Below are 11,790 nucleotides of genomic sequence, written 5' to 3' on the forward strand. Positions count from 1 at the left end.
CACCCAAAATGGTGTGAGGAGCATCGTGGTGGCACCCAAAATGGCACCAGGAACCCCATGGTGACACCCAACAATGGATCGTGGCACCCAAGATGGGTGGTGGCACCCGAAATGGCTCCAGGAACCTCGTGGTGGCACCCAACAATGGCATCAGGAACCCCATGGTAGCACCCATGAAGGACCTCAGCACCCATGATGGGCTTAGGGCACCCATGAAGACCCCCAGCACCCATGATGGACCCCAGCACCCAAAAGGGCTCCAGGAACCCCCGTGGTGGCACCCATGAAGGACCTCAGCACCCATGAAGACCCCAAGCACCCACGATGGACCCCAGCACCCATGAAGGACCAGAGCACCCATGATGGACTTAGGGCACCCATGAAGACCCCCAGCACCCATGATGGACCCCAGCACCCAAAAGGGCTCCAGGAACCCCATGGTGGCATCCACGAAGTCCCCCAGCACCCATGGTGGCTCACAGCACCCAAAATGGCTCCAGGAACCCCCGTGGTGGCACCCATGAAGGACCTCAGCACCCAGGAAGACCCCAAGCACCCACGATGGCTCACAGCACCCATGAAGGACCAGGGCACCCATGATGGACCCGAGCACCCAAAATGGGTCCAGGAACCCCCGTGGTGGCACCCATGAAGGATCTCAGCACCCAAAATGGCTCTTGACACCCATGAAGGACCAGGGCACCCATGATGGATCAGGGCACCCATGATAAACCACAGCACCCATGATGGACCTCAGCACCCAAGAGGGCTCCAGGAACCCCCATGGTGACACCCATGAAGGACCTCAGCACCCATGAAGACCCCCAGCACCCATGAAGGACCCCAGCACCCAAGATGGGTCCATGAACCCCATGGTGGCACCCATGAAGGACCTCAGCACCCACGGTGGCCCACAGCACCCATGAAGGACCTCAGTACCCATGAAGACCCCCAGCACCCATGAAGGACCCCAGCACCCAAGGTGGCTCCAGGAACCCCTGTGGTGGCACCCACGAAGTCCCCCAGCACCCATGGTGGCTCACAGCACCCAAAATGGCTCCAGGAACCCCCGTGGTGGCACCCATGAAGGAGCTCAGCACCCAGGAGGACCCCCAGCACCCAGGAAGTCCCCCATCCCCCACGATAAACCACAGCACCCCCCCATCCCCCACCCCAAATAAACCACACCAGCACCCAATAAACCACCTCCAGCCTTTATTCACGGGTGGGGGGGGGCAGCACCCACGGGTGCGGGACGGCACCCATGGGTGTGGGGGGGGAGGGGGGCAGCGCCCCGTCACTTCTTGGCCAGCTTGGCCTGCTTGTGCTTCGGCGGCGCCCACCGCAGGCAGATGGAGTCCACTGTGGGGGGAGGGGCACAAAATTAGGGTGCTGATGGGTGAGGGGGGGCACCCATGGGTGCTGGGGGGTGGGGCACCCACCGGTGATGGGCGGCTTCTTGTACTGGGCGCTCTTGAGGTGCTCCTCGACCAGCTTGGGGGTGACGCAGATGACGTGCTGCCCCTTCCAGTACTTGACCATGTTGAGGGACTGCAGGGTGCTGATGATGTCGGTCTGGGTGATGCTGGTCATCTGGCTGGGGGGGGGGGGGCGGGGGGTTACTGGGAGCACTGGGAGGGGGTTTGAGGGGGTTTTGGGGGGGCTTTGGGGGGTTCTTGGGGTGGTGGTGATGGGCTAGGGGTGGTTTAGAGGTGCTGGGAGGTTACTGGGAGGACTGGGAGGGGTTACTGGGAGCACTGGGAGCTACTGGGAGGGGTTACTGGGAGGACTGGGAGATACTGGGAGATACTGGGAGGGGGTTCTAGGGGGGTTTGGGGCAGTTTTGGGGGGACTTTGGGGGGATTTGGGGGGTCGTTGGGGTGGTGGTGATAGGCTAGGGGTGGTTTAGAGGTGCTGGGAGGTTACTGGGAGGGGTTACTGGGAGAACTGGGAGCTACTGGAAGGGGTTACTGGGGGGACTGGGAGTTACTGGGAGCACTGGGAGGGGGTTTGAGGGGGTTTTGGGGGGCTTTGGGGGGTTGTTGGGGTGGTGGAAGGCAGTGGTGATGGGCTAGGGGTGGTTTAGAGGTGTTAGGAGAACTGGGAGGGGTTACTGGGAGAACTGGGAGCTACTGGGAGGGGTTACTGGGGGGACTGGGAGCTACTGGGAGGGGGTTCTAGGGGGGTTTGGGGCGGTTTTGGGGGGACTTTGGGGGGATTTGGGGGGTTGTTGGGGTGGTGGTGATGGGCTAGGGGTGGTTTAGAGGTGCTGGGAGGTTACTGGGACGGGTTACTGGGAGCACTGGGAGCTACTGGGAGGGGTTACTGGGAGGACTGGGGGGACTGGGAGGGCGTTTTGGGGGGGTCTTGGGGTGCTTTTGGGGGGGACTTTGAGGAAGTGGTAGTGGTTTAGAGGTTCTTGGAGTTACTGGGGAGGTTACTGGGAGCACTGGGAGGGGTGCAGGACCCCCAGCAGCACCCACAGCCCAAGTTACCGGGGGTCACTGGTCATACTGGGAGCCTACTGGTCATACTGGGAGCTCTCTGGGGCCCACCTGAGCTCCTTGATGGTGAGGGAAGCCCCCCAGGACCTCCAGCAGCACCCACGGCTCAAGTTACTGGGGGTTACTGGAGATACTGGGAGCTTAGCGATCTTACTGGGAGCTTAGTGGTCATACCGGGAGCTTACTGGTCTTACTGGGAGCTTACTGGTGCCCACCTGAGGTCTTTAATGGTGAGGGAAGCCCCCCAGGACCTCCAGCAGCACCGAGTTACTGGTGGCGTCAACGGAATCCCTTGGGGGTGGTGGAACCCAAGTCAACTGGGACCTTACTGGGAGCTTACTGGTCTTACTGGGACCTTACTGGTGCCCACCTGAGGTCCTTAATGGTGAGGGAAGCCCCCCCAGGCCCTCCAGCAGCACCCAAGGGCCCAAGTTACCGGTAGGGGTCAACGGAATCCCTTGGGGGTGGTGGAACCCGAGGTGACCGGGACCTTACTGGTCATACTGGGAGCATACTGGGAGCATACTGGGAGCGTACTGGTGCCCACCTGAGCTCCTTAATGGTGAGGGGAGCCCCCCAGGACCTCCAGCAGCACCCAAGGGCCCGAGTTACCGGTGGGGGGTCAATGGAATCCCTTGGGGGTGGCAGAACCCGAGGTGACCGGGACTTTACTGGTGATACTGGGAGCATACTGGGAGCATACTGGGAGCGTACTGGTGGCCACCTGAGCTCCTTGATGGAGAAGGAAGCCTCCCAGGCCCTCCAGCAGCACCCAAGGACCCAAATTACCAGTGGGGGGTCAACGGAATCCCTTGCGGGCGGTGGAACCCGAGTCGACCGGGACCTTACTGGTGATACTGGGAGCATACTGGGAGCGTACTGGTGCCCACCTGAGGTCCTTGATGGACAGCGTCCCCCGGAAGTCGCGCAGGATCTCCAGCAGCACCCAGGACCAGTAGCTGCGGTAGCTCAGCTTGCCCAGGTCCGAGAGGGGCTTCTCGGGGGAGCCCACGGTGCTCTCCAGCTTGGACAGCTCGTAGCCTTGGGGGGAGGGGCGGGGAGGGGGGGGGCACCCATGGGACCTCGGCGTCCCCAAATCGTCCCCAGGGCGTCCCCGGGGTGCCACTCACTGAAGGCGATGAGGAACTTGCCGTAGCCGCGGCGCTGGTAGGGCGGCAGGGTGAGGATGCACGCCACGTTGTTGCCGTCGGGCGACTCCTTCTCCTTGCGGGGGGGAGGGGAATTGTCACCCATGGGTGGCACCCGGTGGCACCCCGGGGTGCGGGGGGGTTACCTTGGAGAAGTAGCCGACGATGTGGGCGCCCTGGCGGTCCACCTCGGTGAGGAGGTAGAAGACGAAGGGCTCGACGTCGAAGTAGAGGGTCTTGTGGTCCAGGAAGAGCTTGGCCAGCAGGCAGAGGTTCTGGCAGTAGATCTGGGAGGGAAAAAACGGCGTCGCGTGACGTCACGCGAGGTCACGTGACGTCACGTCGCGACATGGGACGTCACGCGGCGGCCTGGTGGCCCTCCCGTGTCCCCCACGGGTCAAGGTTTGGTAGAGGTCGGCCAACGAGAGGGGGTTGCGGTGGGTTGACCTGATGTCCCGTGTCGTCCCGTGTCGTGACATGTCGTGACATGTCATCGCGTGTCATGGTATGTCACCGTATGTCATGACATGTCACGTGTCACCTCCATGTCCCCTCCTGTGTCCCCATGGGTCATGGTCTGGTAGAGGTCGGCCAATGAGAAGGGGTTGTTGTGGGTAGACCTGGTGTCCCGTGTCGTTACGTGTCATCACATGTCATGACATGTCCCCATGTGTCATGATATGTCATCGCATGTCATGACATGTCACGTGTCATCACGTGTCACCTCCATGTCCCCATGGGTCATGGTCTGGTAGAGGTTGGCCAATGAGAGGGGGGGTTGCGGTGGGTTGAACTGATGTCCCGTGTTGTCACGTGTCGTGACATGTCATCACGTGTCATGATATGTCATCGCGTGTCATGACATGTCACGTGTCATCACGTGTCACCTCCGTGTCCCCTCCTGTGTCCCCATGGGTCATGGTTTGGTAGAGGTTGGCCAACGAGAGGGAGGTTGTCATGGGTAGACCTGGTGTCCCGTGTCATTACGTGTCATTGCATGTCATGACATGTCCCCATGTGTCATAATATGTCACTCTATGTCATGACATGTCATGTGTCATCACGTGTCCCCTCCATGTCCCCATGGGTCAAGGTTTGGTAGAGGTCGGCCAACGAGAGGGGGTTGCGGTGGGTTGACCTGATGTCCCGTGTCGTCCCGTGTCGTGACATGTCATCGCATATCATGGTATGTCACCGTATGTCATGACATGTCACATGTCACCTCCATGTTCCCTCCTGTGTCCCCATGGGTCATGGTCTGGTAGAGGTCGGCCAATGAGAAGTGGTTGTCGTGGGTAGACCTGGTGTCCTGTGTCATCACGTGTCATGACACGTCGTTACATGTCACCACACGTCGTGACATGTCACTACATGTCATGACATGTCATGTGTCACCTCCATGTCCCCTCCTGTGTCCCCACGGGTCACGTTCTGGTAGAGGTTGGCCAATGACAGGGGGGTTGTCGTGGGTAGACCTGGCGTCCCGTGTCACGACGCGTCCCCGCGTGTCGCGACGTGTCATCGCATGTCATCGCATGTCACGACATGTCCCCGCGTGTCGTCCCCCCCCCCCCCCCCCCCCTGTACCTTGTGGTCCTTGCCGTCCACCTCGTAGACGGAGATGTTGCTCTTGCGGTAGATCTCGCGCCCCGGCGGCTGCCGCCACTGGCACTGGCCCTGGGGACGGGGACACGCGCATCACCCACACGTCCCTGCATGTCCACACGTGTCACACACGTGTCACACGTGTCCCTAAGCGTGTCACACGCGTGTCACCAACCCCATAGAAGCCGTAGATGCCCCTGGGCTTCAAGAACCTGAGGTAACGCTCGGAGATCCAAGGCTTGGGCCACCCCACACCCTACGTGTCCCTGTCCCTACGTGTCCCCACGTGTCCCTACATGTCCCCACGTGTCACACGTGTCCCCAAGCGTGTCACACGCGTGTCACCAACCCCATAGAAGCCGTAGATGCCCCTGGGCTTCGAGAACCTGAGGTAACGCTTGGAGATCCAAGGCTTGGGCCACCTCCAGCTCTACGTATGCGTGTCCCCACATGTCCCCACATGTCCCTAAGCGTGTCACACATGTCCCTAAGCGTGTCACCAACCCAATAGAAGCCATAGATGCCCCTGGGCTTCAAGAACCTGAGGTAACGCTTGGAGATCCAAGGCTTGGGCCACCTCCAGCTCTACATATGCGTGTCCCCACGCGTCCCTACGTGTCCCCACGTGTCACCCGCAGATCACACGTGTCCCCAAGCGTGTCACACGCGTGTCACCAACCCCATAGAACCTATAGGTGCCCCTGGGCTTCAAGAACCTGGGGTAACGCTCGGAGATCCAAGGCTTGGGCCACCTCCAGCTCTACATATGCGTGTCCCCACGCGTCCCTACATGTCCCCACGTGTCACACGTGTCCCTAAGCGTGTCACACACGTGTCATAGAAGCCGTAGGTGCCCTTGGACCTCGTGAACCTGAGGTAACGCTTGGAGATCCAAGGCTTGGGCCACCTCCAGCTCTACATATACGTGTCCCCACACGTCCCCACGCGTCCCCACGCGTCCCCACGTGTCACACGCGTCCCCACGCGCATCCCCCGCGCCACGCACCAGGTGCAGGCGGTAGGTGCGCTCGTACTTCATGTACTTGAGGCAGTACTCGCAGATCCAGAGCTTGGGCTGCTTGCCGTAGTCCTCGGGGAAGGGCGAGAAGTACCAGGCGTCGATCTCGAAGTGCCCGATGTGGATCTTGTCCACGTACTTCACCTTCGTGATCTGCGAGGTTTCGGGGCGAAAAAGCCCGGTTTTGGGTCCGTCCCCACCCCGGCGGGGGGATGGGGAGGGGGTGCCCGCCGCGGGTTTTTTTTTGGGGGGGAATCGCCCCGGTTTGGGGGGGCCCGGCTCACCGCCTCGTGCTCCTTCCAGCGCGGCCGTGGTGGGATCCATCTCGGCGTAGGTCTGCGGTGGCCGCCCAGTAACTCCCAGTGCCTCCCAGTAACTCCCAGTGCCTCCCAGTAACTCCCAGTAACACCCAACGTATCCTCCAGGGCCTCCCAGTAACTCCCAGTACCTCCCAGTAACGCCCAATGTATCCTCCAGGGTCTCCCAGAAACTCCCAGTAACTCCCAGGGCCCCAGAGAGTATCCTCCAGGGCCTCCCAGTAACTTCCAGTGCCTCCCAGTAACACCCAGGGCCCCCCAGATATCCTCCAGGGTCTCCCAAGAACTCCCAGTAACTCCCAGGGCCCCCCAGAGTACCCTCCAGGGCCTCCCAGTAACTCCCAGTGCCTCCCAGTAACACCCAATGTATCCTCCAGGGCCTCCCAGTCCCTCCCAGTGTCTCCCAGTGCCTCTCAGTCCCCTCCCAGTCCCCCCCAATCCCCTCCTAGTGCCCTCCCAGTCCCTCCCAAATCCCCCCCCAGTCCCCCCCAATCCCCTCCCAGTTCCTCCCAGTGCCTCTCAGTCCCCTCCCAGTCCCTCCCAGTCCACCCAGTCCCCCCAAGCCCCCTCCCAGTCCCTCCAGTGCCCCCAATCCCCTCCAGTGCCCCCCAATCCCCTCCCAGTGCCCCCCAATCCCTCCCAGTCCCTCCCAGTGTCCCCCAATCCCCTCCCAGACCCCCCCAATCCCTCCCAGTCCCTCCCAATCCCCTCCCAGTCCCCTCCCAGTGCCCCCCAATCCCCTCCCAGTCCCTCCCAGTCCCCCCCAGCGCCCACCTTCTGCACGTGGTTGATCTCATCGTGCTTGCGCTTCTGGTTGCGGGTGATCTTGCGCTCGGGCTGCTCGGGGAGCTCGCCCAGGAACTGCTCGGCGCTCTTCTGCACCGCCTCCTTCAGCGTCTTGCTCAGCGCCAGCCGGTTGCGGTCCACCACTCGTCCAGCCGCCGGTTAACTGGGAGGCACTGGGAGTCACTGGGAGCCACTGGGGGGCTCCAGGGGGCTCCTAGGGGGTTACTGGGAGCTACTGGGGGGCTACTGGGGGGATTTCCGGGGGGTTTTAGGGAGCCCCAGGGGGGTCCTAGGAAGCTCCAGGGGGTTACTGGGAGGCACTGGGAGGATACTGGGAGCACTGGGAGGTCACTGGGAGGCACTGGGAGGTTTCTAGGGGGTTACTGGGCGTTACTGGGAGGCACTGGGGGGTTACTGGAGTTACTGAGAGCCCCAGGAGGTTACTGAAGGTTACTGGGAGGCACTGGGAGGTTACTGGGAGCACTGGGAGGTCACTGGGAAGCACTAGGAGGTTACTGGGAGGCATTGGAGGTTTCTAGGGGGTTACTGGGGCGTTACTGAGAGCCCTGGGGGGTTACTGGGAGGTACTGGAGGATACTGGGAGCACTGGAGGTTACTGGGGGTTACTGGGAGGTTACTGGGGGGCTACTGGGGGGTTACTGGGAGACCCAGGAAGTTACTGGGAGGTTACTGGAAGCACTGGAGGTTGCTAGGGGGTTTACTGGGGCGTTACTGGGAGGTTACTGGGGGGGTTACTGAGAGCCCCAGGAGGTTACTGGGAGGTTACTGGAGCACTGGGAGGTCACTGGAAGCACTGGGAGGTTGCTAGGGGGTTACTGGGGTGTTACTGGGAGGCACTGGGGGGGTTACTGGGAGGTTATTGGGGGGTTACTGAGAGCCCTGGGGGTTACTGGAGCGACTGGGAGGTTACTGGGAGGCACTGGGAGGTGCTGGGAAGGTTACTGGGGGTTACTGGGAGCCCTGGGGGGTTACTGAGAGTCCCAGGAGGTTACTGGGAGGCACTGGGGGTTACTGGGAGCCTCCTGAGGGGGGTTACTGGGAGGTAACTGGTGTTACTGGGATGTTACTGGGAGGTACTGGGAGATACTGGGAGATTGCTCCTGGCTTTCTGGTGACCCCGGGGGGCTACTGGGAGCCCTGGGGGCTTACTGGAGCCCCGGGGGCTTACTGGTGGTTACTGGGGTTACCTGGGAGCCCCGTGGGGGTGTGGCCGGGGCCGAGCCCGGGGGTTACTGGTTTGTACTGGTCTGTACTGGTGTGTACTGGGGACTCACAGCCCACGTAGTGCACGTAGAACTCCTCCCGCGCCTCCTGCTCGTTGAGCCGCGACTGGATCACCTCCGCCGAGTCTGGGGGGGGGGGAAACCAGTAAGGGGGGGGCACTGGGACCAGTTTCGGGACTGGGAGCGGGCTGGGACCACTCTCGGACTGGGACCAGTTTGGGACTGGGAGTGGGGCTGGGAACGGAACCAGTTTGGGACTGGGAGCGGAGCAGTTTGGGACTGGAACAAGTTCGGGATTGGGAGCGGGACTGGGACCAGTTTGGGATTGGACCAGTTTGGGACTGGGACTGGGACCGGTTTGGGACTGGGAGCAGGGGCTGGGACTGGTTTGGGACTGGGAGTGGGACTGGACCACTTCTGGACTGGGAGTGGGGACTGGGACCGGGACTGGGACCACTTTTGGACTGGGACCAGTTTGGGATTGGGACTGGGATCAGTTTGGGACTGGTAGCGGGACTGGGACCAGTTTGGGACTGGGAGCGGGACCAGTTTGGGACTGGGACCAGTTTGGGATTGGGAGCGGGACTGGGACCACTTTCGGACTGGGACCGGTTTGGGATTGGGACTGGGACCAGTTTGGGACTGGGACTGGGATGGGGACCGGTTTGGGACTGGGAGCGGGACTGGGGCTGGGAGCGGGGCTGGGAACGGAACCAGTTTGGGACTGGGAGCGGGAGCAGTTTGGGACTGGGACCAGTTCGGGATTGGGAGCAGGACTGGGACCACTTTCGGACTGGGACCAGTTTGGGACTGGGAGTGGGACCAGTTTGGGACTGGGAGCGGGACCAGTTTGGGACTGGGAGCGGGGCTGGGACCAGTTTGGGACTGGGAGCGGGGCTGGGACCAGTTTGGGACTGGGACCGGGACGACTTTTGGACTGGGACCAGTTTGGGATTGGGACTGGGACCAGTTTGGGGTTGGGACTGGGACCAGTTTGGGACTGGGAGCGGGACTGGGACCGGTTTGGGACTGGGACCAGTTTGGGACTGGGAGCAGGACTGGGACCAGTTTGGGACTGGGAGTGGGACCAGTTTGGGACTGGGAGCGGGACCAGTTTAGGACTGGGAGCGGGGCTGGGACCAGTTTGGGACTGGGACCGGGACGACTTTTGGACTGGGACCAGTTTGGGATTGGGACTGGGACCAGTTTGGGACTGGGAGCGGGACTGGGACCGGTTTGGGACTGGGACCAGTTTGGGACTGGGACTGGGACCAGTTTGGGACTGGGAGCGGGACTGGAACCAGTTTGGGACTGGGACCGGGACTGGGACCACTTTTGGACTGGGACCAGTTTGGGATTGGGACTGGGATCAGTTTGGGACTGGTAGCGGGACTGGGACCAGTTTGGGACTGGGAGCGGGACCAGTTTGGGACTGGGAGCGGGGCTGGGACCAGTTTGGGACTGGGACCGGGATGACTTTTGGACTGGGACCAGTTTGGGACTGGGACCGGGACGACTTTTGGACTGGGACCAGTTTGGGATTGGGACTGGGACCAGTTTGGGATTGGGACTGGGACCAGTTTGAGACTGGGAGCGGGACTGGGACCGGTTTGGGACTGGGACCAGTTTGGGACTGGGAGCAGGACTGGGACCAGTTTGGGACTGGGAGCGGGACCAGTTTGGGACTGGGACCAGTTTGGGATTCGGAGCGGGACTGGGACCAGTTTGGGACTGGGACCAATTTGGGACTGGGACCGGGACCAGTTTGGGATGGGGACTGGGAGCGGTTTGGGACTCCAGTGCTCCCAGTCCCACTCTCATACTGGTCCCAGTCCCCCCCCCATCCCCTCCCAGCCCCCCCCAATCCCCCCCCAACCCCGTCCCAGTCCCCCCCAGTCCCTCCCAGTCCCCCCCCCCAGTCCCTCCCAGTTCCCCCCAGTCCCCCCCCCGCCCCCTCCCAGTGCCCCCCAGCCCCTCCCAGTCCCCCCCACTCCCCTCCCAGTCCCTCCCAGTCCCCCCCAATCCCCTCCCAGTCCCCCCCCACCCCCTCCCAGTCCCCCCCAATCCCCTCCCAGTCCCCCCCACCCCCTCCCAGTCCCCCCCAGTCCCCCCCCACCCCCTCCCAATCCCCTCCCAGTCCCTCCCAGCCCCCCCCACCCCCTCCCAGTCCCCTCCCAGTCCCCCCCAATCCCCCCCAGTCCCCTCCCAGTCCCCCCCAATCCCCTCCCAGTCCCTCCCAGTCCCCCCCAATCCCCTCCCAGTCCCCCCCAGTCCCCTCCCAGCCCCTCCCAGTCCCCCCCCACCCCCTCCCAGTCCCCCCCCAGTCCCCCCAGTCCCCTCCCAGTCCCCCCCCAGTGCCTCCCAGTCCCCTCCCAGTCCCCCCCCCCCCCCCCAGCCCCCCCGGTGCCCTCACGCCAGCTCCCGTCGGCCCTCCGGCACAGGTAGGTCTCCCCGATCTCCACGGCCACTTCCGCCTCCCGGGCCTGCACCGGCGGCGGCGGCGGGGGGGGCGGGGCCAGCGGCGGCGGGGCGGGGCCAACGGCGGCGGGGGGGGCGGGCCGGCGGCGGCGACGAGGGGGCGGGGCCTCGGCCCGGCCCCGCCTCCCCCGGGGGGCTCCGGCCCCGCCCCCCCCCCCCCGCCGCCGCCGCCGCCGCCTCGGCGCTTTCCGGGCCCGCGGCCTGGAGCGGAGCGGGAGCGGCGCCGGGCCCTGCCTCCGCCATCGGGCGCCGCGCCGGAAGTGGCGTCAGCGGAAGCGGGAGGGTTTTAGACAGGGGGAGGAGTCACGTGACGCGGGGGATGCTGGGAGACGAGGGGGCGGGGCCGGGCGTTGCTAGGAGACGCGGAGGGATTAGAGGGGAGGGGGCGCGCGTTGCTAGGAGACGGAGGAGCGGAGCGGGGGGAGGCACGTGACGCGCGTTGCTAGGAGACGCGGAAGGGGTTAGAGGGGAGGGGCCGCGCGTTGCTAGGAGACGGAGGGGGGCGTGGCCGTGCGTTGCTGGGGGCGGGGCCAGGCGTTGCTAGGAGACGGAGGGGCGGCCTCAGGGCCTCCCAGTGCTCCCAGTGCCCTCCCAGTAGGCCGCAGGCCCCTCCCAGTCCCCTCCCAGTGCTCCCAGTCCTCTCCCAGTTCCCCTAGTCCCCTCCTATACTGGTCCCAGTCCCCTCCCAGT

At 63.6% G+C, this 11,790-nt stretch overlaps 2 protein-coding genes and 1 long non-coding RNA gene across 3 annotated transcripts; 1 reads left to right on the forward strand and 2 right to left on the reverse strand.

The window, feature by feature from the left end:
- Window positions 1-1,198: 1,198 nt before the first annotated feature.
- On the reverse strand, window positions 1,199-11,301 carry LOC308187383 (histone acetyltransferase KAT8-like; the record flags this gene model as incomplete). The annotated part of the gene is given in 14 exon segments (XM_080609542.1): window positions 1,199-1,362; window positions 1,443-1,597; window positions 3,395-3,545; window positions 3,635-3,728; window positions 3,799-3,939; window positions 5,240-5,329; window positions 6,264-6,428; window positions 6,560-6,575; window positions 6,577-6,611; window positions 7,367-7,518; window positions 7,521-7,541; window positions 8,674-8,748; window positions 11,036-11,212; window positions 11,215-11,301. Coding segments are annotated over 14 exon segments (1,424 nt in total), but the record flags the coding sequence as incomplete, so codon positions are not given.
- On the forward strand, window positions 7,549-8,667 carry LOC308187385. Its single transcript, XR_013944647.1, has 3 exons — window positions 7,549-7,725; window positions 7,869-7,889; window positions 8,200-8,667. It is a non-coding gene; the product is annotated as an uncharacterized lncRNA (long non-coding RNA).
- On the reverse strand, window positions 8,975-10,457 carry LOC308187384 (uncharacterized protein). The gene is made up of 2 exons (XM_080609543.1): window positions 9,624-10,457; window positions 8,975-9,519 (listed from the first exon to the last, which is right to left on the reverse strand). The coding sequence occupies exons 1-2, from the start codon at window positions 10,441-10,443 to the stop codon at window positions 9,116-9,118; spliced, it is 1,224 nt and encodes a 407-aa protein (XP_080465669.1). The 5' UTR covers window positions 10,444-10,457; the 3' UTR covers window positions 8,975-9,115.
- Window positions 11,302-11,790: the final 489 nt, after the last annotated feature.

Source organism: Anser brachyrhynchus, assembly GCF_964034855.1.
Source record: "Anser brachyrhynchus genome assembly, contig: SCAFFOLD_727, whole genome shotgun sequence".
NCBI lineage: Eukaryota > Metazoa > Chordata > Aves > Anseriformes > Anatidae > Anser > Anser brachyrhynchus.